Here is a 26,441-nt window from a genome sequence, read left to right as displayed (position 1 = left end):
ACCATCCATCTCCATGAATCTTTTCATCCTGCAAAACTGAAACTCTGTACACCTTAAACAGTTCATTTCCTCCCCAGCCACCTGCAATCACCAAAGATACTCTATAACTTCGTATCTCTATAACTCTGACTGCTCTAGGGTACCTCATACAAGTGGAATCATACAATATTTGTCTTTTTGTGATTGGCTTATTTCACTTAACATAATATCCTCAAGGATCATCCATGTTGTAACATATATCAAAATTTCCTTCCTTTTTAAAGGCTGAATAATATTGCATTGTATTGTATACCACAGTTTATCCATTTATCTGTTGGACTCCAGTTTCTTGCACATTTTGGCTCTTGTGAGTAATGCTGCTATGAACATCAGTGTACAATATCTTTTTGCGACACTGATTTCAATTCTTTTGAGCATATATACCTAGAAGTGGGATTGCTGGATCAAACGGTAATTCTATTTTTAGCTTTTTGAGGGACCACCATACTGTCTTCCAGAGTGGCTGCACCATTTTTTATTCCCACCAACAATGCACAAGAGTTCCAATTTCTCCACATGCATGCCAACACTTAGTTCTTTTGATAGCGGCCATCCTATTGGGTGTGCAGTGGTTTTCAACTGCATTTCCCTAATGATTAATGATATTAAGTATCTTTTCATGTGCTTATTGGCCATTTGTCTATCTTCTTTGGAGAAATGTCTATTCAAGTCCTTTGCCCATTTTTTAATCAGACTTTTTTTTTTGGTGGTTGTTGAGCTGTAGGAGTTCTTTATATATTCTGGATATTAATCCTTTATCAGACATGATTTGCAAGTATTTTCTCTGATTTCATGGGTTGCCCTTTCACTGTTATGTCCTTTGGCTTATCACAATTTTTTTAAAATAATTAAACATTAAAAAAATGAAATTTGGGGAATTCCCAGGCTGTCCAGTGGTTAGGACTTGGCATTTTCACTGCCGTGGCCTGGGTTCAATCCTTGGTCAGGGAACTAAGATCCTGAAAGCTGAGCAGCATGGCCAAAAAAATTAAAAATAAATTTTTTTTTAAAAGTGAAATTTGAATCAGACCTCTGAAGCTTCTGCCAGGGAGAAGTCAGGAACTTCTACACCACCCTCCCATCCCCAGTCTCCTTCCCTGAACCCCCAACAGAGGATTCAGAGACTATAGATACTTCAGTTCTCGTATTTTCTCTTTCACATGAACCTCCAAGAATCTATTCACCTCCATGCAGAAGACAGTGTGGAGGCACAGGAAAAAGGACATATGTAACCAGACAGTTACTGAAATAAGTAAGATAATTTCTAGTGCTTATATCTAATGCACTGCAAAGTACAAACACCCAACATATGGGAGGATCTTAAAGTTTTCTCCTTGATAGTGAGGGAGGTAGAATACATAATTTTATGAACACTTTTTACCATGAAGTTGATCTGGTCTACATCAAGAAATTGCCCTTTTTTTCTAGTTTTAAATTAACACTAATGGCCTGCTATAATATCTAAAATGTGTAAAACTAAGTATGAAAGTAAACTAAAGGAGACTGTGGCCTGATTTTAGCAGAATTCCCTTCTGCATGCCTGAGAGGTAGGAAAATTGTACTGCTGAATATCCACAAGCTAATCATATTTTATTTCTAAAGTACTCAATTCAATGTATTTGTAGTCAAAGTTAGAATTTATATATTTTGCCCAGCTTTTATTAATTAACTTTTACAATATGTTCAGTATATATAGTCCTCTAGATAGTGAATAAAAGAGAAGACACACAAAAGTAAGACAGTTGCGAAGGATTGAAAAGTAAGTTACTATGAGAAATTTAAAAAGAAACTTGTGATTGTGGGGTTCATCCACTGGACCACACTACTGCCAAGTAAACTGGAAAAAACAACACTCTAAACTGAAAACCACAGACACTGAAGAACAGGAATAATTTAAGGTGTCAAGAGGTCTTTATTGAAATAATAGCACAGTTACACTTCTAATACCCTTTCCACTTGTATACAATAGATTAAAAATGCTTGCTACATACAGTGCACAGACAGTTCAATAATTAGAATCAACTCAACTGCATTTGAAATAAATAAAATAGGCTATTTAATAATTTAAAGTAAAATTACTGTACAATATGAAAATAAAGATACATAAATGTTAGGATCTACAATACCATAGAAATAAAATCATTATTCTGCATTACACAAAACAGTGCAAGAAAAGAATCCAAATAAGCTTTTGGAGTGCAAAGTTTAAATTTTCCATTTTAAATTATCATGCAGACATAGCATTTCAAGCCATGCTATAGTCTATGGCAAATTTTTTAATTTTGAAAAGGAAAAATGCTAGCCGGTAAATTTACTGTACCATCAAGTGTTGCAACACATAACGCTGCTGCTCTGCCTACAGTACAGTTTAGAAGGGAGGTATCTTGTTGCACCCAAAAAAATTGAAATTAACAAGTTTATGAAGCAAACACGTTTACCTTTTAAGCCTGAAACAAAATAATGTGACAAAAGAGTAATTCTATCCCTGGGTTTAAGAAAAAAGAAAAGGCCTATACCACATAATGAACTAAGAAGCAGTTTTCCACCCATTTTTAAACTCCATAGTGATCCTTAGTTAAAACAACAATGTAACTCTGGGGAGACATATAAAATTCTGATCTCTAGCTGACAAGTGATACAATATCATGGGATTGTGAGAAAAGCAAAAGTAATTTCTGAATATCTATGTTTAATCTGTGTAGAACTTGGTTGCATTACATGTAATAATATGCTTAAAGTATAGTTCAGTTTCAATGTGTATATAAAACTGTCATTTAGGCGAAGACCAAGGAATGCATTTAATACTAAACTGTAAACACATCGGCCACCTTGACTTAGAGTGCACACTGACAACATAAGAGCTCTTCCGCAGACTTTGGCAACAAGACTACATACAGCAGGTCACAGCAGCACGAGCTCACATGGAAGACTGAAAGCACTGCAGAATAACACCACCCAACAGCTCCTATCACAGGGATACGTGGTAATAAGGGGCCTCCTTGTGCTAAGCCACCTTCCAGGTCAGTCCATGTTCTTCAAATTTGTAATGTTCACAACTCAGTAGTCTTAAGTCTGTGCCCTCACTGCATAGACTGACATTGGCTGTACTCTATCCACTGTATGTCCAGAGGGTTACAGTTCTGTCTGCAGAGGACGACAGGAAGGAAAGATCCTGGGTGTGCCACCTGCACTGAATGACTTTGTCCTTGTGTTCCCCCACCACCATGATAGGAAGCTGTTTAGTGAGGTCTCCTAAATTAAAGAAAAGAGATTTGACTTACAGTACAAAATATGTATAGATTTCATAGACTTCCTATTACTTTAAGACATTACAGTATGTAAAAGCCTAATACATTAATATAGTACATTGAAAAGTTTAAACAGTTTAAATTACTGAAGACCTAATTATGTGAGCAGTATTTGGTAACATATACACAGCAACATGACACGGCTGCCACTCTCTCCTTGAAACTCTCTCCCCTTGATACCCCCTGACTTCAGTGCCACCACACCTCAGCCTTCTTTGATGTTTGTCCTCTTCTTCCCGAGTTAAAGTTTGGTGAATCCCAATAGTCAGCCTTCAAATTTCTTGTTCCCTTTATACCTCATCTCCTGTGAAATTTCACCTAGTACCATACTACCGCAGCCATTTATATACTTAAGATTCATGCGCATTTCATCTCCAACCTTGACTTCTCACCTGAGCTCGACTAGTAGACAAACAACTATTTGACATTTCACTTGACTGCCTTGACAGTCAACTTAAGTATAACTTGTTTGAAACAAACTCTTGATTTTCTTGCCTAAACCTGTTCCTCTCCCTACCTGTCTTCCTCATCTCAATGGTACCATCTGCTTGCTCATGCCAAAAACCTAGGAATCAGCACTGATTCCTTTTTCCCTCACTCCCCAAACTTAACAGAAACAAACTAAAATACATCGGTAATTCAGTCACTTCTTACTACCTCTGCCTTTACAACCCTAGTCCAAGCCACCATCATCTTCCACCTGAATTGGTCCAATTGCCTCCTCGCAGATATTTATACTTTCACACTCTCCCTATAATTCAAAATTATTTTTTAAATTTACAGACCATATCACTCCCTATTTTAAATCTTCCGAAGGATTCCTATTATGCTTTTTTAAATGCCTACAAAACCCTGCCTCTGATTTATTCTCCCGCCTCTCTCTCCCTCGGTTCACGAAGTTCCAGCCATACTGGTTTCTTGCAGTGTCATGAGCAAGCCAAATCCATGCCTGCCTCAGCACCTTGACCATGCTATGGTCTGTTCCTAGGGTCCTGGCACAGCTTGTTCTTCTCACCAGGTCTCTGTGCAAATGGCACCTCCCTGGTGAGACCTGCTCTAGCCTGTCCAGCACAGTCTTCCCCTAGCCACCCTGTCACTCTCTCCTGCCTTGCTAATCGTTTAACAGCACTTGCCAATACCTAAAATTACACTGTTTACTGGTTTGGTTTTTACTGACCTCTAAAATATAAGCTCCATCAGGAAGAAAGTTACCTGTCTCATTCATCTCTCTGTCTGTCCCTAGTTGGTACACAGTAAATATTTGCTTAATGTATGTTTAAAAATAAAACTAGATACTGAAGATATAATTATACAGATTATACACTACGTTATTTTAAAGTAGCAGCAGGAGTATTGATACATAAATGTATATTTTAACACCTACCATCACTGAACTCAAAATGACTCAGTATAAAAAATGTTGATTCTTTTAAATATTTTAAAAACTATTTAACAATAAGACTATTCACTCAATTTAATAATTTGTTACAATTCTTCTCAATACATTTACCAAGTAATTTGCTCAGCAGAAGCTATAAAACTAAAAGTTGAAAATGTTGTATAGTCAATCACACTAGATTAACATAAAAGAAAGATTCCAAATAGAATAGGAAAGACTAAAAAAAGGAAAGAGGTCAATTTCCATCACCTTGTAGGTCTGTCACCTTTATTTTCATATCATAGGATCCTGTTAGCAAGTAGTGAGCTCCAGGAGAGAATCGAACAGAGCGAACATCACTGGAATGAGGGTGGTAACTTTGTACCATTCTTCCTCCTCTTATGTCATATAACATGCAGCTGGAATCTTCTTGTCCTGTGGCTAAGAGACGGCCACTGGGATCTACAGCTACAGATGCCACTGCACTGCCTGTAGAGCAGGAGGAATGGAAGGTTCGATATGCAAAAATCAATATAGCTAAACTACAACAGCTACTTATGTTCACTGAACCATACACTAAAGATTTAATGTAGCTTATCAATACTGTTCAGTTATGGAAAAATCCAAACTGTCAACCAATAAATACTTGTATCCTTTTTTTAGAGGATATATGAAGCAAGATTCTGTGAGAAATGAGAAAGCTCCTTTTTTTTTGTCCTTTGGGAGAACCCCCTGGAGCAGCTTTACCTATAGTGCAATAGACGAGCCACTTTTCCTAATGCAGTGTTTTCACTACTGGGTTAAGTGTCCAGAAATTCTCCCATACCCAGCTCAGAGTCTAGTTGGGGGAACAAAAGATTAAATAACAAAATATGTTTTAGGACACAGTGTGGGAAATATCTCTAAGCAACACATGATTAACCGCCAACAGGAACTGAACAAAAACTAAGCTCTGAGTCTACAGGTTGGACCCTTGACTCTAGGCCACGGAATAATGCCTCCATGGGGGTGCAAACTGGTTCTCAGAGGACAAAAAAATCCTAAATATTAACAATGGTTTGTAACCCTTCGAAGTTCAGCCCTACCAAACCAAAATCTCATTCCTTAATATTAATGTATTAATTAGCAATAATGAAAATAAGGTTGAGAGCACTACTCTAGACCAAAGTGGCCTGCGAAAACTTAACAGAAAAAAGGGACATAAGTTAGATCTTGAAGAATAGTAAACAGCATAAATAAGAGAGAATGTGTTTACATGTATTACACATATATGTAATTAGAAATAATCTTTGCTTGAATTTTTGATAGAGAAAAGAAGAGTCTATCAGGAGGAATTACATGAGAAAATGTTTAAAGGAAAGGAATAAAAATGTTTAAGGATAGGTAGCTTAGTTTGACTGCAGTTTCTTGCTTTCACAAGTTAACATAAAAGGTAGCTTGTAGCTGAGACCTAAGAGCAGGTTAGGACCAGACCGTCAAGCATCTTGAAAGCCAAACTGCAGAGTGTGAGCTTGTTCCTATACACAGCCCAACATCACTGCAGGTTTCTAAGCAAGAGGTTTACATGATCCAAGGAGTGCTCTGGGAAGATTAATCTATGTGATAATGTGTATCAAATTAAAATGGACAGACTATAGAAGGGAAACCACTGGAAGACAAGATAGAACAGTAGAATAATGAGAGAATAAGGGCCTGAATGATGACATGTAGACAGATTTCAGGAAAAAATTGAATAAAGAATCAACAGTCTTGTCAACTAACTGCCTGGATGGGGGCAAAAAAAAGAAGTGAAAAATGAGCCCCAGATTTCAAATCTATGTGCACAAGGAAATAAGAGAACCATTATCAAACACAGAGAAAATGGGAATAAGAGCGGATTTCCAAGGGAATATAATGAGCTTAGCTTTACAAGTGCAAAGTTTATGGTGCCAACAGAATTCTAGGTTCATTTATTCAACAAAGTTATTAGATCACTACTCCCTTGGGCCAGGCACTATGGTAGATGTTAAATCTACTCTGAGAAATAAAACAGATATGACTGCTGCCTTTGTGAAACTTAAAATCTACTGAAGGAGACCAGCAATAAACACACAAATATATAACTTTAAATAGTGATGAGAAGTATAAAGGAGAAAAACAAGTTCGAAGATAGAAAATAATGGTAAGGTCCCAATTAAGGCAAAGAAGACCTTTCTGGCAACGTGCTAGTAAAGCTAAGACCAAACATGAGAGGACCTGACCATGAGCAGACAAGTGGAAGAACATATCTGGTTTGATTCAAAGTATAGAAGATCCATGAAAGTTGAGAGAATAGCTAAAGCATTACAGAAAAAACAAAAAAACTAAGAATATAAGACAGGTCTTTTCACTTGGAATAGCACCACAGAGCTGCTATTAAAAACTACAAAGGCAGGGCTTCCCTGGTGGGGCAGTGGTTGAGAGTCCGCCTGCCGATGCAGGGGACACGGGTTCGTGCCCCGGTCCGGGAAGATCCCACATGCCGCAGAGCGGCTGGGCCCGTGAGCCATGGCCGCTAAGCCTGCGTGTCCAGAGCTGTGCTCCGCAACGGGAGAGGCCACAACAGTGAGACGCCCGCATACCTCAAAAAAAAAAAAACCAAAAACTACAAAGACCGAAAAGGGACTCTAAAATAAAGACAATGGCAGAATACTGTCACTTTTAGATACCAGTATTTTAAAAGGTGATATAACACAAAGAGCAGTAGCCTCAGTTTACACGGAGCAATCCATGTTAAATTAAAAAAGCAAGGTACATGTCATATGCTACCATTTGTGTCTGTGTATATGTGTGTTTAAAGGAGAAGGGAGATTATGATATACAAGCTTTTTGCTTATATACTTACAGAATATTCCTAGAAGAATAAATAAGAAACTGGTCCCTTAGGGAAAGACACCAAGAAACAGGAGTGGGAAGAAAATGTTTTACACCCTTTTGCTCAATTTTTGTCATGTGTATGCAATTAAAACATGTTTTTTTTAAAAGGTCTGAGTTCTAAAACGACCCTGCTAACAGAATAATTAGCGCATGATACTTAATCTCCTCGGGCCTTGGTTTCCTTAGCTGAATATTATTTTTACAAATAAACTAACAGATGAAAGCATTTTGTAAGAATTTAAGGTAATCAATAAAATGCCAAGTAGTTAGTTTCTATGGTTCCTATTTTTTTTTAACATGTTTTGCAGGGGAGAAGAAGTGAGTGCAATCTATAAAGTTTCTTTCTCATATAAATTTATTTAAATTCCAAAAAAACCTACCGGTTCCATGGAATGTTGTGCCAACAACGCGAACACAGCTTGGTACACGGAGATCCCAGAACCTAACAGTCTTATCTTGGGAACCAGACGCAATCATCCAGCCACTCCAAGTGTAAAGCGCTAAAATATGCCCTAAAAGATCATATAATCAGTTATTACCATGGAACAGTATTTTTCTAGAACACATTCAAAGCTAAGTATTCCTTACTGTTGAGCACATCTAATCTAGTTAATCAAATATACTGTGTGGCAGGGATTTTCCATATATATCAAATATACTGGCAATTTTCAAAAAATTAAATTCAGTAAAAGGCACATCAAAACCATGCTGTATAAACTTAACCTTTTTTGGTGAGTCAAATATTTCAGGACATCATAATTAGTACTGAAAAAAATATTATCATTTGAAATTAGGGCAAATTTTCCAAAGAGGAAGCACAGGATTGTGGGATTAGATCACCAGCTTTGGAAGGGACAGACCTGTTCTGCCATGTTTGGCAGTAAGATAATGAGCAGGTCATTTTGCCTTTTCAAGTTTTGCCTTTTCCATGTGTAAAATGGAGATAGAACTTCTGGCCTTATAAGGTTGTTGTGAGGATTAAATTAAGGAATTATGTGTATAAGTAAAGGAAAATGTTAGCTATCATTACTGTGTTGTTATCCAAAGTTCACAATTTAGATTTTTGAAATAAAAATTTCCTGTCCTAAAGAAATCCCTTTTGATGCAATATACCCCCATTAATGAAAATGCATAGGGGGAAAAAGCATGGGATGAACAAAAAGAAGAGTAGCATCTGAGACTGATATCACATACCGGTATGCCCACTCAGAGCATGGAGGCCCTGTCCTCTTTGACAATCGGTTGTATAAATGTTACAATCCCCTGCTCCAGCACTTATCAAAATAGCTCCACCACTTTCTGGGCCTTCCATAAATGCCAAGTCTCTAATTGTCCCATCATGCATACTAAATTCCAGATCCGGTCCTGAAACAGCAATAAGAATTTTAAAAAAAGACGCTGCTCAACTTACTGTGATAATTTGAGATTCCTAAAATGCCTCCAAACTGACCAAGAGTAGTAGAACAGTAGAATGGTATGGTTTATATTTTCATTTTGGAATTGATATAATAATCAATTTCACTTTACTGAGTAAAAAAAGTCAAGAAATCAAAATACCGACTAGGTTATCATCATCACTAAAACAGAGCTATATGCAGAGTTACCTTCTTGGCTTTTATCCCAAAGAAAATAAAGAAAAAACAGATACTCTCTGGAAAATATTCACTAATACAATTCTGGAAGTTATATAAAAGTTATTTTTCTGATGAAAATAATTTTCTGAGGATTAGACACCACCTGGCCACCTTGTAAGAACTGATTAAAAAAGAATAATGCCGGGCTTCCCTGGTGGCGCAGTGGTTGAGAGTCCGCCTACCAATGCAGGGGACACCGGTTCATGCCCCGGTGCGGGAGGATCCCACATGCCACGGAGCGGCTGGGCCCGTGAGCCATGGCCGCTGAGCCAGTGCGTCCGGAGCCTGTGCTCCACAACGGGAGAGGACACATCGGTGAGAGGCCCGCGTACCACAAAAAAGAAAAGAATAATGCCTCATGAACACAAGCAATTAGAATGTAAAAGAATTCTTAATGGTATATTCTTAGATTTTACTAAAAACAGTACAGAGCTATATCAGAGACACACATGGGGAAACATAAAGAACACACTGGCAAGCTACTGCTTGCATACTCGGCCCCTACCTGTTGCATTACAAGTCTCTGCATTGAAGGGCAGCACTTTGACGTATTTGTCATTTGATCCTGTCGCTAATAACTGTCCACAAGGACTCCAGGCCACACAGTAAATGGATCCTTTGTGATGCTTATTCCTTTTAAAACGCACCACTGGCTGCTTAGGGATGTCATGTGCACTAGAAAGAAAAATCGCAAAAAGATATTTCAATTTCTTGCTTACTAAGGTTAATGAATGTGAAGTGAATGTGAAGTTCTGCGTTATGGTTGTTCTTGAGGGAGGGAGCAAAAAAAGTATCAGACAATATGTTAACAACAATTTTCAAACTCTTAGACAAAATAAATTTAAAGCATATTTATAATCCAAAAGTAAAATTATTAACCATTATTATACTAATCTTAAGTCTTATTTCAGACCACATAGGGAAGAGGATATTTAAGTCTTCATTTCACATATTTTCATATATTTTTAAATTCCCAAAAGAATTTTAAAAAGAGCTGATGATGCTTCTAATTCAAAAAGTTCAATAAACATTTATTAAACATATAATATGAGCAATTGCCTGGGGCTAGGGGAAGGCAAAGGATAAAGAAAAGGACAGAGAAAAAATAAAAGTGGCAAGAGATCTGTCCTGAGTTTAGTATCTGGCAGGGGTAGATGTTTCATGACTACCCACATACAGTAAAGCAAGTATAAATATTATAGTCCAATACAAGGTACTAGGCCTTAAAGGACAGGGAGAATTATTACAGAAAGAGATGAAGGCAGGAAGACTGCTTCAGTGAAGATAAAATATAGTGGGGAGACCAGCCCAGTATGCAGCATGGGAAAAAGTTTGTGGGACTGGCGGGGAGAAGCCTGGGGCATTCCAGAGACTGAGTGGGACAGACATGATGGGTGAGGAGCAGCAAGCACAGCTGGGGAAGGTCCCAAATGCCATGCTCCTCTATAGCTTGGCCTTTAATGGGAGTCTAACACTGGTTTAGTGGAGTAGTATCATCTTATCTGTACTTTAAAACATAGACTATATTAAGATACTATAGGTATAATGATAACATCAAGTCTATGTAAGAAAATGTACATGTTTTTGGAGATTTATCCTAAAGGGTGAAATGACATATCTAGGATTAAAATACCTTAAAATACTTTAGTAAACAAAAAGGATGTAGAAATGTGACAAAAATCTTGACAAATGCATTTCAGTGTACTAATCTCTACTTCTGTGTATGCTTAAAATTTTCATAATTAAGAAATTTTTAAAAAACAATAATATTGATAAATCTTCAACACTTACAACGTGCTTAATAGTGATAGAGAAAATAAATCAGATCAAGATTCTCTTTTCAGCTGCACATCCAGTTCATTGCCAGGGCCAACCAATTCTTTCTTTAAATGGATTTTACCTCCATCCATTTTCCACTGCCATCACACTGGCCATTGACAACAGCCTCCTACCTTTCTCCTAGCATCTAATCTTATTGCCATCTGACCCAGAGTTTACATCACAATACTGTTCTGCTGAAAACTTTCAGCAGCTTCCCACTGCACTCACCATAAAATCCAAAATGGATACAAAACTGCATGATTTAGTTCACATCTATCTCCGTAGCCTCATCACACTACCGCTCACAATACACCAGCCGATCTGAACTTGTTTTGGTTCCTTAAAAAGCCAAGCTCTTTCTCACTTCATGTTCCCTCTAATTACTATCTTATCCCTTCTCTTCACATGGCTAGGTTCTACTCATCCTCAGATCTCAGCTTTAACACATCTTCTTCAAAGAGGTCCTACTCTGACTCCTCAGTTCCCTCATCTCCCATTTTACTATGCTACAGCACCTTGTACTTTCTCTTCATAGCACCTACCACAATGTATAATTACATTTATTAGTGTGCCTATCTCCATAATATCCATCTTCGCCACTAAGACAGAAGTTCCATAGGTCAATGAACATGTTTGTTTTACTCACAACTATCCCCAAAGCCTAGCACATAGAAGGAGCTCAAAATATATTTGTTAAATAAATGAATTTATTTTCATAAAAATCAGTTTCTTCAAGGGAGTCTATGAAACATCTGTGCCAGCATGAGAAATACAAAAGAGGAAAGTCAATTTAAGATCAGATTAACCTTAAATACACAAAGTCTTTGGCTCTGCCTACATAATTGTTTTTCTTTTCCACGCCCTGATCTGGAATGCTGCCTATTCTCTCTCATATAATCCTACTTAACTAACACAATGAGCATCAATAAATTATATTACTATCATCTAACATGATCCCTATTCCCCTTCCCAACCTTTAAATGCTACTGCAGTCCAAAAGCCTAAATTTCTAGTTTCAGATAAGAGATATACCAAAAAATGCAAATAAATAAATAATCTCGCCCCTCTGTTCTCCAAACTGGGGTTATAATAAAAAAGCCTAAGGGTTGTAAAAAGTTTCCAAAACATATTATGACATGTACTGCTTTTTATTTTTAAATTTTTAAAGATGTGTAGCTTGTTTTATTCGAGTGTTTTTGTCTACTGGTATGAAAACTATTCCATTTGTGGCCATTTCTCTAACCACAAAATCTACCAAATAGTTCTTGATCTTTATAATGCCTATTTATTTTGATAGTAAAAGCCTTGACAAATAAATTGACAAAAAGAGTTCAAATTCGGTTTTCTGTGAGATTATATCTAAGGTATATGCTTTCTCAGTAACTTTAAAGAATTAGTTGTACACCTAATACATAAGGTCATGTGCCTGGTTTTTTGCGACATATGCCTTTAAAGATATATCTCTTATTTTCAAATCCCATAATCTGTTAAAACAAGAGACTAAAATCAAAATTGTTGACCAAATGAAAATTGAATCTTTCTAGGTCAAAATGGTCAAATATCAGCAATTTCATATAGTTCAACCTAATACTTCTTTGAAGTTATTAGTATAAGACATTTTAAATTTTCTCCAAGTCTATAACCAGCAATACTTTGTCTTTATGTAATTAAGCTAGAAGGATCTTGCAGATTTTTTAAAAAATTAACAAAAACCATGTAAATAAAGACAACTAGACTATTGAGAGAACAATGGCCTAATCAAAAACATTTTATGAAAAACAACTTATAAAGTTAATCGATGATTCTTATGTATATTTCCTAAGTATTGAAAACGAAAATGTAAAAGCTTAATAAAAGGAAAAGAAATAAAAATTAAACACTACTGAATGGCAATTCTTAAAAAAGGGACCATATAGCTAAATTAAAAACTAAAGTAAGAATGGCACAATAAATCATCTATCCTTACCTTGGATCAATTACTTCTGGATAGGCACATACTCTCAGAGTTTTTGAATTTGAACCAACAGCATATAGACCACCACCTGGATGAAAAGCCACTGCTCTAACAGCTTGTGTGTCTTCTAGGGTATTAATACAAACAAACTGCTTTTTTGTTTTGTCATCCTATGGAAAGAGTGAATATGAAAGTCATTCTATAAAAAAATGAATTTGAAAGAATTTGTCTTTATCTCATTTTAAATTCATCTGAACTGTATTATTCACTTCATCACTTTAATGTTCATAATCTACAATCATACATTCTTTTGAATGGCAAATCCAAATTAAGCCCAATTTTTCTATTTTTGCTACTCATTGCTAAACTAAGCTCACATAGATCACAGACATTCAAGTTTTTCTTCGTTTACTATGACAAAATATAAGAATATGCATTCCCATATTAAGTTCTCTTTAACTGTCAAGGAAAAAAATAGCCCACATGTATAGTTCCTACAAAAACAGAAAACTGTTCATGTTTCTAAAAGTAGGAAATATAAAACACTATTATTTAATCATTTTAGGGTTAAAAAAAAAGTTTGCCATTATCTCCAGCAATGAATACTTTAATATTTCAAACTCAAATTGTAAAATACCCTTTTAAAACTGTAAAAATGATTTTAATCAGAAAATTTAATTTCAGCCTCATTTCTATTTTAAACTGTCAACCTGTCTGTCCACAGCCCTCTTCTGAGGAAGGCAAGTTGAAACAGCTCTGTATAAAAGCTTTGGTGACTGCTATTATTGGTATCATTTGAAACCACCCTGCTACCCTGACCAGGACTGGACCCTGGACCTGGAACAGAGCCCTCCAGGCTGGGTGTGGTGCACAGACCCAACCAAATTCTCTTTGTGTAGGTACTTGACATTCATACGTTCCAAAGGCAAATCACTTCAGCTCTGGTTGTATGCTGAGAGCTCTAGAATCCATAGTGATTATTGTATCAATGAAGAGACTATACATCTCCCTACCCAAACTTTTATGTATTCAGCAATACATCCTCATGGGGGAGTAGGAGTTAAAGCTAATATATTACAATCTGTCTTACGTAACTGAATTGAATTCTTGTATTATTCATATCAATTTATTTGACTAGAAATACTACATTTTCCATTAATCCATATACAAGAAAAGTGACTATTTACCAAATGAATAGCATGGGTAGATAAGAGAAAAATGGAGGGGAATGACTAATTGATTAAATGGCCAATAGCACATTAATAATAATTACTAAGGGTTGCTTTACAGCAGAAGTGGCAGAGCCAAAATTAACTTTACCTGCTCTTCTCCAGTGTATTTAAATTTTTTTTAATTTGTTGCCATTGAAAAAATAGATTTCACATAAAAATCTAACTTTCTAGCTTTTCTTGAAAATCAAAAGAACTAGAAACACTAGGCCAGCATATTTCTTTGTGCAAGGGACAAATATTCCTATGTACTTATCACAAAAATAGTCAACTTTATTCATTTATGTTACCTGTTTGGCCCCATAAGCATCTGAAATAATTATTGTTTATGGGGTTAAAATTTGAACTAGAGAAAATAAGATAGAGTGAAGGTGTATACTGGTTAGAGAAGGATATCGGGTTCCAAAGCAAAAAACAAATGCATTGATGAGAAGCCCAAAGGAGTAAAGATATAATAATACCTTAACTAATTAACCCCAGGGTTCAGAGAGTAGTGACACAGCCCTAACTCATGCGCCAAGATCACCACTGGACAATTAATATGAATACTCTCAAAATGTGATTTCTCAGGCAACCCCTTCACTTCACTCAGTGAAAGCTCAACTACCCTGAGGTAACTACCAGCATTAACAATAATGACTATTTCTAAAGGTTGTTCTTTCTTTAAGTTGAGAATTCCTTGACAAAATTTGCAAGTAAATAGAAAAATAATGAACCTTCCTTCCCCTAAGTATTACCTCTTCCCCTCTTGATCTTGACAGATTCCCTGAAGAATCTCCAAGAGGTGGCTTAATGACCGAATGTTCTGATGAGCTGTGTGAATAGAAATTCAAGTACAGTTTACTCTGAATATCAAAACAGAAACTAACTTGTCCTTTCAATCTCTAATTATTTTTTTGGCAAATGACACCCACTGACTCCAGTCATAGTTACTCTCTGGAGTCATTTATTAAGAGGCTCTGGACTCATAACACAAAGCATAGTTAGTTGTAAGGAAGGAATGAGAAGCCATTCTAGAAAAGAGATTAAGTCAAAGTCTACAAATTTTATAGTCAGATGTCAACTACCTTTTCCCTGCTTAGTTCCAGAATCCTGGTTGCTATGCTTAAATACTAACCCAGGCAGGAACCTGGATTGCTCTTTAGAAAAATTATCTGGACCATGAAAAAAGACTAACAGAAACTTGACAGTTCAGGGTCCCACAATAAAACAATGTTTCCATTTAATCACTTTTTGGTGAGGCCAACAGGTAAACACATGCATCCATACATGTGGCCCTTCCTTCCAACAGCTTTTTTAAAAAATGCCTCACTCCCAATAGTCAAATGCTTGAAGAAAGCCTCCTAAATAAAAACCAGAGACTAGAGTCTTCCCTGGTGGTGCAGTGGTTAGGACTCCATGCTTCCACCGCGGGGGCACTGGTTCCACCCCTGGTCAGGGAACTACGATCCTGCAAACCCTGAAATGCAGCCAAAAACAAAACAAAACAAAACAAAAAAAACGAAGAGTAAAATAAACAAGAAAGGAATTTGGAAGAAGGAAGACAATTAAGGAAACAAAAACTACAAAAATATAATTAAAATCCTAAGAAATATAAGGGGAAATAATGAATCCAGGAAACAAGAAAAATATCTATTAAAAAATATAAGGAAAATTAGAGAATAAGAGCTTAGAAAATAAAAATGATACCAGAAAAAATTAATCAATATAAAATGGAGGTAAGAAAATTGCTACATAAATGTTTTCGATATTCTAGCACTTAAGTTTCCAGCTTAAAAGAGCCCACGAAGTATCCAGCAAAATGAAGTAAAATAGACCTACTCTGATGTGTATCATCATGAAGTTTTAGAACATCAGGGAAGACAAAGTCCTAAAAAATCCCAGAGTGGAAAAAGCAGTAGTTCTCATACAAAGGATCATATCACAATGGCATCAGACTTTTCAATATGTATGTGAGCATGTAGCAATGACTCTGAAACTCTGAGAAATGATTTCCATTCTAGAATTCTATACTCAGCTATACTAACAAGTCAAATATGAAATACTTAGACATGCAAGATCTCAGAAACTTGTACTCTGATGTACCCCTTTTCAGAAAACTACATGAGATCCTAAAACAGGGGATCCAATACAGGGAACAGACAAAGGAAACTCCCAGGAGAATGGTGAAGGAAAGTCCCAGGACTATCTAGGCCTGAATAAAATGACTTAGAAGCAATGAATATAAAGTGAACCAGGAGTGATCTTGGAGGGGTATCTCCCAGGGGGAAAAAAAATGGAAAGAGAAAGTACCTAATATTTTTTACTGTAATGAGGAGTTTTATGATTTTACAGTTCTGTCACAGCATCTGCAGATAGTTTAGTACCAAGAAGACTAAGCATGTATACACATACACATGCACACCAAAAATGAGGCAATTACTCCCCCCCATGAAAAACAAAAAAGTTTTGTGAAAGGAAATATATTCATATTATATGACTCAGTTGTAAATAACATTTACATGGCCATAGTAATGTTAACACTGAATACCGATTTAAACAAAAATTGATGTATATTAGAAGAAGGTGTAGACAAAATTAATGTGTTGTGGGTAAGGTATGGTAGCTAAATCTAATTGGCAGGGAATCAAGGGATAATAAAAACAGCAATAGAAGCAGATTATTCAGAAATGTGGAGATACATAGCAAAAGTAACAGCTAACTAGGTTGAAAATGGCAGCCTACTGGAAACAGAAGTCATGGACAAAGATGGGTAAGAGAGGGGATTCTGTTTTGTTTTAAGCCTTGAAGTGCTATTTGTCCTTTTAAACCATGCATGTATATTACTTTGATAAAAATAAAAACCAATTTTAAAATCTGAGTTCTAGTTTGCTGGGTACACAAAACAAGTGTTATAGGAACTGTAATAAAGAAGCAAATATTAAATAAACTTATATTCTTAAGTATAAAACTAGAGTTTTTGATACTAAATGTATAAAGCTAATTCCTGTAAACATCCAAATGCCAAAAGCAAGTTATGCATTTTAAAACGAACTATTCCCAAAGGTGTTCAATATTATAATAGAGGAAGAAAATGCTCAACTATTCCCATTGCATAAACTAACACTTGTCTACTGATAACAAGATGAAAATTTTTCTGACTACTGAAAATATAAATATGCAAGAAGTCTCAATTGCTGTAACTACCAGAGCTGCCAAGACTGTCTTGCTGCAATCATTCCACCATGTCAGAAAACATCTTCTTGTGCCCTGGATGTCTGTGAATTAAAAGCTTATTTGTTGAAAGGTACCAATGGCAAGGGAAAAAACTGGGGAGAAGATAAAGCCTAAAACTGTATGATCTCTGAGTAAGATGGCTTATAAAAAAATAGAATTGCCTTGGTGGTGGTAAGAAAGCAAAAAGAAAAATAGGAGAATAAAGACTATTAAGAGACTCAGAAGTTAGTAGAAGAGAATATAGATAAATGAAGGCAGATCAGAAAAAAAAATTTTGTAGGTAATGAACTGTAAAAACTTTCATTTGTAAGCCTCCAAAGAGAAGTTCAACTTTCCAAGTCTATGTATTAGTATGAAGTTAACATTTCCAGGTCTAACAAAGTAAAGCACTTACATTTGGTTTCCACAAGAAGGTGATTCCTCAAGAAAAGGTGTGTGATTTATTGATCCAGGATTACTAGGAGTGCTTGTGTGAATATCTGAAGCATCATGTGTTAATCTCTGACTAGAGTCTTGGGATGGTGTAGAAAAACTAGTGATGGAAGAATTATTAGATCCATTGCCTTTGTTCCCATTACATTGCTGGTTGAGCGCTGGTACCTCATTACCAAGGCTATCCATTCCAATATTTAATTCACCTAGCTTTTGAATGGACCTATAAAATAAAACAACATAATTATATTAAAATAAAAACTTAGTCATATTCCTAACATATAGAAGACTGAAAATTTGAGAGGGTAAATACATGCACATATAACATATAATATATGACAAGTTTAGTACTAAAAATTACCATCATCAGTTTAAGACATAACCAAGAAACTGAAAGAAGATCCAAATTTTCCTATAGTATATCACTGTAAAGGAGACAGGCATAATGGGTATCACTGATTTTTTTTAAAGCACCTTTTACCATAAAAAAACAGAAAAAAAATCTGTTTCTTCTCCAGTACAACTTTGGTTCAATTTTCAACATGAAAATTAATTTCCCAAAATAATAAAAATATCACCACTATCAAATTTCTCACCAACAAAACAAAACAAGCCATTTTCATTTCATCTGTCTAGTAATGTCATATCAACTAAGAAATGGATGACTAGAGCAGGCCATCATGGGACAAAGTCAAGTGGCATCCCTATTATCCACACATTCACTCATTCATTCATTTATTCATTCTACAAAAACTATTTGCCAGGCTCTGATCTAGGCACTAGTGAGATAAAACAGGGAGCAAAACAAGGTGGCCTTGGGGTCTTTCCCTCACCGCAAGTCTCCCTACGTCAGGGTAGCCTGACTCCTTATGCTGGACTCAGGGCTCCAAAGGGCACAGAGGAAGCTGCCAGGCTCTCTTAAGATTTAGACCAGAACTGGAGAATCACTTTCTCCCGCCTAGATTTAGTATGAGAGAGGACTACATAAGGGATGTAACTACCAAGGGGTATTGTGGCTCACTGTATTTTCTAATTTACCTACATTAAACATTAGTGTTCGTGTGTGTGCTTGTGCATGCGTGCATGTGTATGTTTAGGGCTTAAAAAAGACTTTAGAAGAGCAGTTTAATATTATTAAAGGAATTGGCAGCCATTACTAAATATTTATCAGTTAAAATGTTTAACTAGACAGTACTTCTAATCGTCTATGAAACACTAATCCTGTGAAATGCTCCCCATAAAAAAAGATCCTGGGCTTCCCTGGTGGCGCAGTGGTTGAGAGTTCGCCTGCCGATGCAGGGGACGCGGGTTCGTGCCCCGTCCGGGAGGATCCCACATGCCGCGGAGCAGCTGGGCCCGTGAGCCATGGCCGCTGAGCCTGCGCGTCCAGAGCCTGTGCTCCGCAACGGGAGAGGCCACAACAGTGAGAGGCCCGTGTACAGCAAAAAAAAAAAAAAAAGATCCTGAGTCAAATAAATGTGGGAAATGCTAAGTATAAAGAATCTAAAATGCAAATATCATATTGATTTTCTCAAAGTGGGGAGGATGGGGAAGGCCTATAATAAGTGCCAATTATTAGTGCCTATTATAAGTGCCAATTATTAGTAACAGAAACAAAATATCAAGAGGTATAAAGTAGTGATACAGTACTGTTAATAATAATCCTATCATGCTTTAGTTGATTTTTTTCAGTAAGTTCTATTACAGAACATGACTCTTATTTCTCTGCCTCTTTCTATGCCTCTGGGAAGGAAGAAACAAAATTTAATTCTGGAAACTGCTCTGCTGCTAGAATGATTTGGAAGACTAAAACATTAAGGGGAAAAAAGTATATTTTAATTTCTAGATTCTATCTCTATTCAATTTGTCCTTGGTATTAGTCAGGTACTTTAATGTCCTGGTACAGGCTTAGTTATATAAGGTCCAGAAAAAAAGGATTGAACTATTTTTTTTGTTTGTTTTTTTGTGGTACGCAGGCCTCTCACTGTTGCGGCCTCTCCCGTTGCGGAGCACAGGCTCTGGACGCGCAGGCTCAGCGGCCATGGCTCACGGGCCTAGCCGCTCCGCAGCATGTGGGATCTTCCCGGACCGGGGCACGAACCCGTGTCCCCTGCATCGGCAGGTGGACTCTCAACCACTGCGCCACCAGGGAAGCCCTGAACTATTATTTTAAAGAGTTAGAAAACAGAATAGATAAGAAATGGTTAAGACAACAACAGAGGGCTTCCCTGGTGGCACAATGGTTAAGAATCTGCCTGCCAATGCAGGGGACACAGGTTCAAGCCCCAGTCCAGGAAGATCCCACATACCGCGGAGCAACTAAGCCCATGCACCACAACTACTGAACTTGCGTTCTAGAGCCCGCAAGCCTCAACTACTGAGTCCTCATGCCACAACTACTGAAGCTCACGTGCCTAGAGCCCATGCTCCACAACAAGAGAAGCCACCGCAATGAGAAGCCCGTGCACCGTAATGAAGAGTAGCCCCCGCTCGCCGCAACTAGAGAAAGCCCGGGCGCAGCAACGAAAACCCAATGCAGCCAAAAAAAAAGACAGCAACAGAGAATTTATATGAAACTAATTTACGAAAACTTAGGATAAACACCCATTCATATTTATTTATAATAGACCTGGTTATCCTATGGATTTTTATAACATACTTACCTTTAGTACAATTTAAAATTCTAATCTCTAAAGAAATTGAGAACAGTTGTTAAATAATAAATATGCTCTAAACTGAACCTAAATTATAAGAAATAATTTGAATTCTATTTATTATTGTCTTTAAAGGAAGAATAAACCATCTGGAATACTTTAACTTTTTTTCTGAGAAAGGACATCTTACTACTACCAGAATCACAGAACCTTGCCACTTCATGTTCTGACTTAATGCTAGGTATCTGCTTTCACTGAAAAATAAAACAGTCAGGAAGTCAAACTGCAACCATGACTTACTGATATGAAGATGACATCCAAGAACTAGAAGTAGCAATTCATCAAATTAGGATAATTCTCATAAGCCACTGACTTGATCAGAGGTGATAATTAAACGACCCTCAAACTGAATGTTCAGAAGCCTACCTAGACTCTATAGATTACCACTAATACAAGTTCCTTGTGTGAAGGTTTGAAGACAGGATCAGTTTCAGGCTCACTGACTTGCATAACACGCAGAGTGTCAAGCAGATTACTTCCAATATTACTGAACCAAGTAAAGACAGTCCCCACTGCATTGCCATATTATAATCATGATGATAGCCAACATTTATGGCATACCTCCTATATGCTAGAAATTATTCTAAGTAATTTTTTATGTATGCTAATTCAATCTTCCAACAACCCTTGCTCATTTAAATATACATATTCAGGCTTCCCTGGTGGTGCAGTGGTTAGGAATCTGCCTGCCAATGCAGGGGACACGGGTTCAAGCCCCGGTCCAGGAAGATCCCACATGCTGCGGAGCAACTAAGCCCGTGCACCACAACTACTGAGCCTGTGCTCTAGAGACCGCTAGCCACAACTACTGAGCCCATGTGCCACAACTACTGAAGCCCACGCTTCTAGAGCCCATGCTCCGCAACAAGAGAATCCACCACAATGAGAAGCCTGCGCACCGCAATGAAGAGTAACCCCGGCTCGCTGCAATGAAGACCCAACGTGGCCAAAAATTAATTAATTAATTTTTATAAATAAATAAATAAACATTCTGGTTTACTGATTTCTAAAAAAAAAAAGTTACCATATATTTACCTCCTACAGTTAAAAATAACATAAGTTCATACTGTCTTGGCAGAAATTATAAGAAAGAATCATTTTACTATACTGAATTCAATAGAATCTGAGAGTTTAAGCTCTCAAAATAACAATAAAAATAACAGGTAACACTTAATATAGTGCTTACTCTATGCCAGGTACCTTTTTAAGCACTTTACGTGGATTAACGCGTTTAATCTTCATGGCACCCCTGTGAAATAGATGAGGAAAGAAGCAAATAGAAGGTAGTAACTCCCTCTAGGTCCTCAGCTACCCTGGGACAGGGCTGGATCCAGAAGTAGTCTACTTCCAGGCTATGTGCTGAAACCACCACTCTCACTGCTCCCTTTGCTTAGATGTGAAAGGCCATTTAAAGGGAAGAAGGACAAAACCAGATGAGCCCTCAGAATGCTGTGAATGGAAGAGATTAAGTAACTCGACACTACTTGAAACACTTAAAAAGCCTTAAAATTTCAAACTATACACAGCAAGTAGCAGTTGCTGCATGCTCTTAATAGCTTTTAAATAATTCCTTATATTTAAAAAAGTGACTAAAAAGACTGACCTATTGAGGAATTGTTCAGTAAGATTCTGCTGCTGATCAGGACCATCCTCCTGATTCACACCTCCTTCAAGCAGCATCTGTTGGTATATCTGTCGCTGTTGCTCCTTCTGTTCTAAATGCTGTTGATAGCGTAATCGTTGCCTATAATATTCTTGAAATTGTTCTGTTGAATCTCGAAGCTTAAAAATATTAGAAAAAATAATATATTTGAGCAGACTACAATTGAATATGTCACCACTCAACAGTAACTTCTATAAGTGCTGAATAAAACATACAGATAGCTATAAATAACAATCAGAAAGTACTTAATATATTGGCTCTTTGAAAAATAACATAGTATCCATGAGTCTTAACAGTCAAGTAGATCAGATCAGTTAATTTGCTGAATTCCACAGCAAGAGACTGACCAAAATGAATGGTCATCCTGGATCCCTAACACCAAATAAAAATACAAGTTACAGTTGTCACAAGGGAAACATAGATAGAGAATACAAATGTAGATACAGACAAACACAAATCTATCTATATTACTAGAAAAAAAAATACTGAGGGACTACATTAATATTTAATAAGCACAATATTAATCTTATCCAACACACTTGACTTAAGCATGTACGTGGCTTAATAGGTTAATCTGGAGGGAAGCTTATAAAATTTCCCTCAAAAACAGTACTTTAATTCAAAGAGCCTTTCACAAGAAAGTAGAATAAATGGATGTTAAACTTAGCAGTCTCAACATTCCTTCCTCACTCTTCTAGAAGCCAACTTAAAGGACTTAGATATCATAGTGAATTCAAATACTGGCAAAGAAAGATTCCTGCCAAGCCAGAGTCTGGTCACACTACACAGGTCACGTGAACTGGAACAAATCAGTCATCTCTAAACTTGGCCAACACTGATAATAAGCTTATCTAAGAGTCTTGTACCGCTAACCAAAGCTAAAACTGTCTCCCTTTTCCAGAAAATAGTAACAGTCCCCCTTTACTTCACAACTTATAGCAATAACTCTGAGACAAAATTATCTGTATGTTCCTTAAAAAAATTTTTGTTGTAAGATACAAATATTGTAATTTTAACCATTTTTCAGTGTACAATTCAGTGGCATTAGATTCATAGTATTGTACAACCATCACTATTATCTATTTCCAAAAATTTTCATCACTCCAAACAGAAATTCCATAACCATTAAGCAATAACTCCTCACTTCCCTCTCCCCCCTAACCCCTGCTAACTTCTACTTTCTGTCTCTATAAATTTGCCTATCCCAGATATTTCATATAAATGGAATCATACAATATTTGTCCTTTTGTGTCTGGCTTATTTCACTTAACACGATGTTTTAGAGGTTCATCCAAGTTGTAGCATATCATTCCTTTTTATGGCTGAATAATATCCCATTGTATCAATATATCACTTTTGTTTATCCATTAACCTGTGGATGGACATGGGTTATTTCTACCTTTTGGCCACTATAAATAATGCTGCTATGAACATGGATGTACAGATATCTGTTTGAGTCCTTGCTTTCAATGCCTTTGGGTATATACCTAGAAGTGAAATGACTGGGTCATACAGTAATTCTATATTTAGGTTTTTGAGGTACCATGAAACCACAGTAACAGCACCATTTTACATACCAACCAGCAATGTGTGAGTGCTCAAATTTCTCTATTTCTTCATCAACACGTGTTATTTTCCATTGCTCTGATTTTAGCCATTTTAGTAGTTGTGAAGTTATATTTCATTGTGGTTTTGATTTACATTTCCCTAATGACAAGTGATGTTAAGCATCTTCTTCATGTACTCACTGGCCATTTATAGACATTTAGCCAATTTGCAGAAATGTCTATTCAAGTCCTTTTTTAGACTGGGTTTTTTTGTTGTTGAGTTGTAGTAGTTCTTTACATATTCTAGATATTAAACTCTTGCCAGATAAATGATTTGCAAATATTTTTCCCATTCTGTAGGCTGTCCTTTCACTTTCTTGATAATGTCCTTTGATGCACAAAAGGTTTTTTTCAAAAATATTTATTTATTTATTTTGGCTGCCCTGGGTCTTAGTTGTGGCATGTGGGATCTTTTAATTGCAGCATGTGGGCTCTTAGTTACAGCATGCAGACTTCTTAGTTGTGGCATATGTGTGGGACCTAGTTCCCCGACCAGGGATCGAACCCGGGCCCCCCCTGCATTGGGAGCATGGAGTCTTACCCACTGGACCACCAGGGAAATCCAAAAGTTTTTAATTTTGATAAAGTCCAATTTATCAATTTTTACATTTGTTGCTTAAGCTTTGGTATCATATGTAAGAACACATTACAAAATCTAAGGTTGTGAAGATTTATCCCTTTGTTTTCTTCTAAGAGTTTTATACTTTTAGATCCTATACTTAAGTTGTTGATCTATTTTTAGTTAATTTTTATATATGTTGTGAGGTAGAGGTCCAACTTCATTCTTTTGCATGTGGAAATCCAGTTGATCTAGCATCATCTGTTGAAAAGACTATTTTTTCCCCCACTGAATGGACTTGGCACCCTTGCCAATAATCAGTTGGTCACAGATATACAGAATTATTTCTGGTCTCTCAATTTATTCTATTGGTCTATATGCCTATCCTTATACAAGTACCACACAGTTTGGATTACTGTAGCTTTGTAGTAAGTTTTGAAATTATGAAGTGTGACTCCTACAACTTTGTTCTTCTTTTTTCAAAATTGTTTTGGCTATTCAAGGTCCCTTGCAATTCCATATGAATTTGAGTATTGACTTTTCCATTACTGCAAAAGAGGTGGCGGAATTTTTATAGGAATTGCATGGAATCTGTAAATAATACTGGGGTAGTACTGACATCTTAACAGTATTAAATCTTCCGATCCATTAACACAGAATGTCTTCAATTATTTAGATCTTCTTTAACTTCTTTCAGCAATGTTTTGTAGATTTTAGCATAAAAGTCTTTCAACTCCTTAATTTATTCCCAGATATTTTATCCTTTTATATGCTGTTGCAAATGAAATCGCTTTCTTTTTTTTTTTTTTGCGGTACACGGGCCTCTCACTGTTGTGGCCTCTCCCGTTGCGGAGCACAGCTCCAGACGCGCAGGCTCAGTGGCCACGGCTCACGGGCCCAGCCACTCCACGGCATGTGGGATCTTCCCGGACTGGGGCACGAACCTGTGTCCCCTGCATTGGCAGGCAGACTCTCAACCACTGTGCCACCAGGGAAGCACTGAAATCGCTTTCTTAATTTCCTTTTCTGATTGTTCATTGTTAGTGTATAGAAACACAACTGATTTTTATGTGTTGATCTTGTACCCTGCAACTCTGTTGAACCTGTTTATAAGCTCTAGTAGCTGTCTTGTGAATTATTCATGATTATATATATAATATTCATGTCATCTGTGAATAGAGATAGCTTTACTTCTTCCTTTCCAATTTATTTCTTTTTCTGGTCTAACTGCTCTGGCTAGAACTTCTAATAAATGTTGAATAGCAGCAGTGAAAGCAGGCATCCTTATCTTTGTTCCTGACCTTAGGGAGAAAGCTTCTACTCATTAACTATTGAGTATGCTGTTAGGTTGGGTTTTACATAAATGATCTTCAGCATGCTGAGGAAGTTCCATTCTATTCTTAGTTCTCTGAGAGCTTTTATCAGCAAAGTGTTTGATTTTCTCAAATGTCTTTTCTGCATCAATTGAGATGATTGCATGTTGTTTCTTTTTTTCCTTCATTCTATTAATGTGATGTATATTAAACTGAGTGTTTTTTATGTTGAACCACCTTGCATCCTGCAATCAATCCACTTGGTCAGAATGCATAATCCTTTTAATATGCTGATGGATTTGGTTTACCAGTATTTTGTTGATTTTTGCTTCTATGTTTATAAGAGGTATTGGTCTGTAGTTTTCTTTTCTTGTAATATTTTCACTTGGTTTTGCTATCAGGGTAATGCTGGCCTCACAGAATGAGTTAGAAAGTGTTTCCTCCTCATATTTTTTGGAAAATTTTGAGGATTGTTAACGCTTCCTAAATGTTTGTAGAATTCACCAGTAAAGCCATCTGATCCCAGTCTTTTCTCTGTTGAGAAGTTTTTTGATTACTGATTCAATCTCTTTACTCATTATACATCTGTTGAGATTTTCTATTTCTTTCTGAGTCAGTTTAGTAATTTGTGTTTCTAAGGAATTTGTCCATTTCATCTAAGTTGTTTAATTTGTTGGCT

General features: G+C 36.6%; 1 protein-coding gene across 2 annotated transcripts in view; it reads right to left on the bottom strand.

Annotated features, from left to right (window-relative positions):
- Nucleotides 1-1,926: 1,926 nt before the first annotated feature.
- The window catches only part of WDR47 (WD repeat domain 47), a 57,946-nt gene continuing 33,431 nt past the window's right edge, over nt 1,927-26,441 (bottom strand). For both annotated transcript variants that reach the window (XM_060301698.1, XM_030868896.2), the window contains exons 7-15: nt 22,224-22,402; nt 17,869-18,129; nt 14,996-15,071; nt 13,042-13,199; nt 9,760-9,929; nt 8,815-8,985; nt 8,001-8,132; nt 4,996-5,214; nt 1,927-3,291 (exon numbers count right to left, since the gene is read on the bottom strand). In XM_060301698.1, the coding sequence (XP_060157681.1) occupies nt 3,149-3,291; nt 4,996-5,214; nt 8,001-8,132; nt 8,815-8,985; nt 9,760-9,929; nt 13,042-13,199; nt 14,996-15,071; nt 17,869-18,129; nt 22,224-22,402 (1,509 nt within the window). In that variant the 3' untranslated portion in view covers nt 1,927-3,148. The remainder of the gene's footprint in view (nt 3,292-4,995; nt 5,215-8,000; nt 8,133-8,814; nt 8,986-9,759; nt 9,930-13,041; nt 13,200-14,995; nt 15,072-17,868; nt 18,130-22,223; nt 22,403-26,441) is intronic.

The sequence above is a fragment of the Globicephala melas genome, chromosome 1 (assembly GCF_963455315.2).
Source record: "Globicephala melas chromosome 1, mGloMel1.2, whole genome shotgun sequence".
Taxonomy (NCBI): Eukaryota; Metazoa; Chordata; class Mammalia; order Artiodactyla; family Delphinidae; genus Globicephala; species Globicephala melas.
The sequence above is the reverse complement of the archived record's forward strand: the minus strand, read 5'-3'. Positions and strand labels throughout refer to the sequence as shown.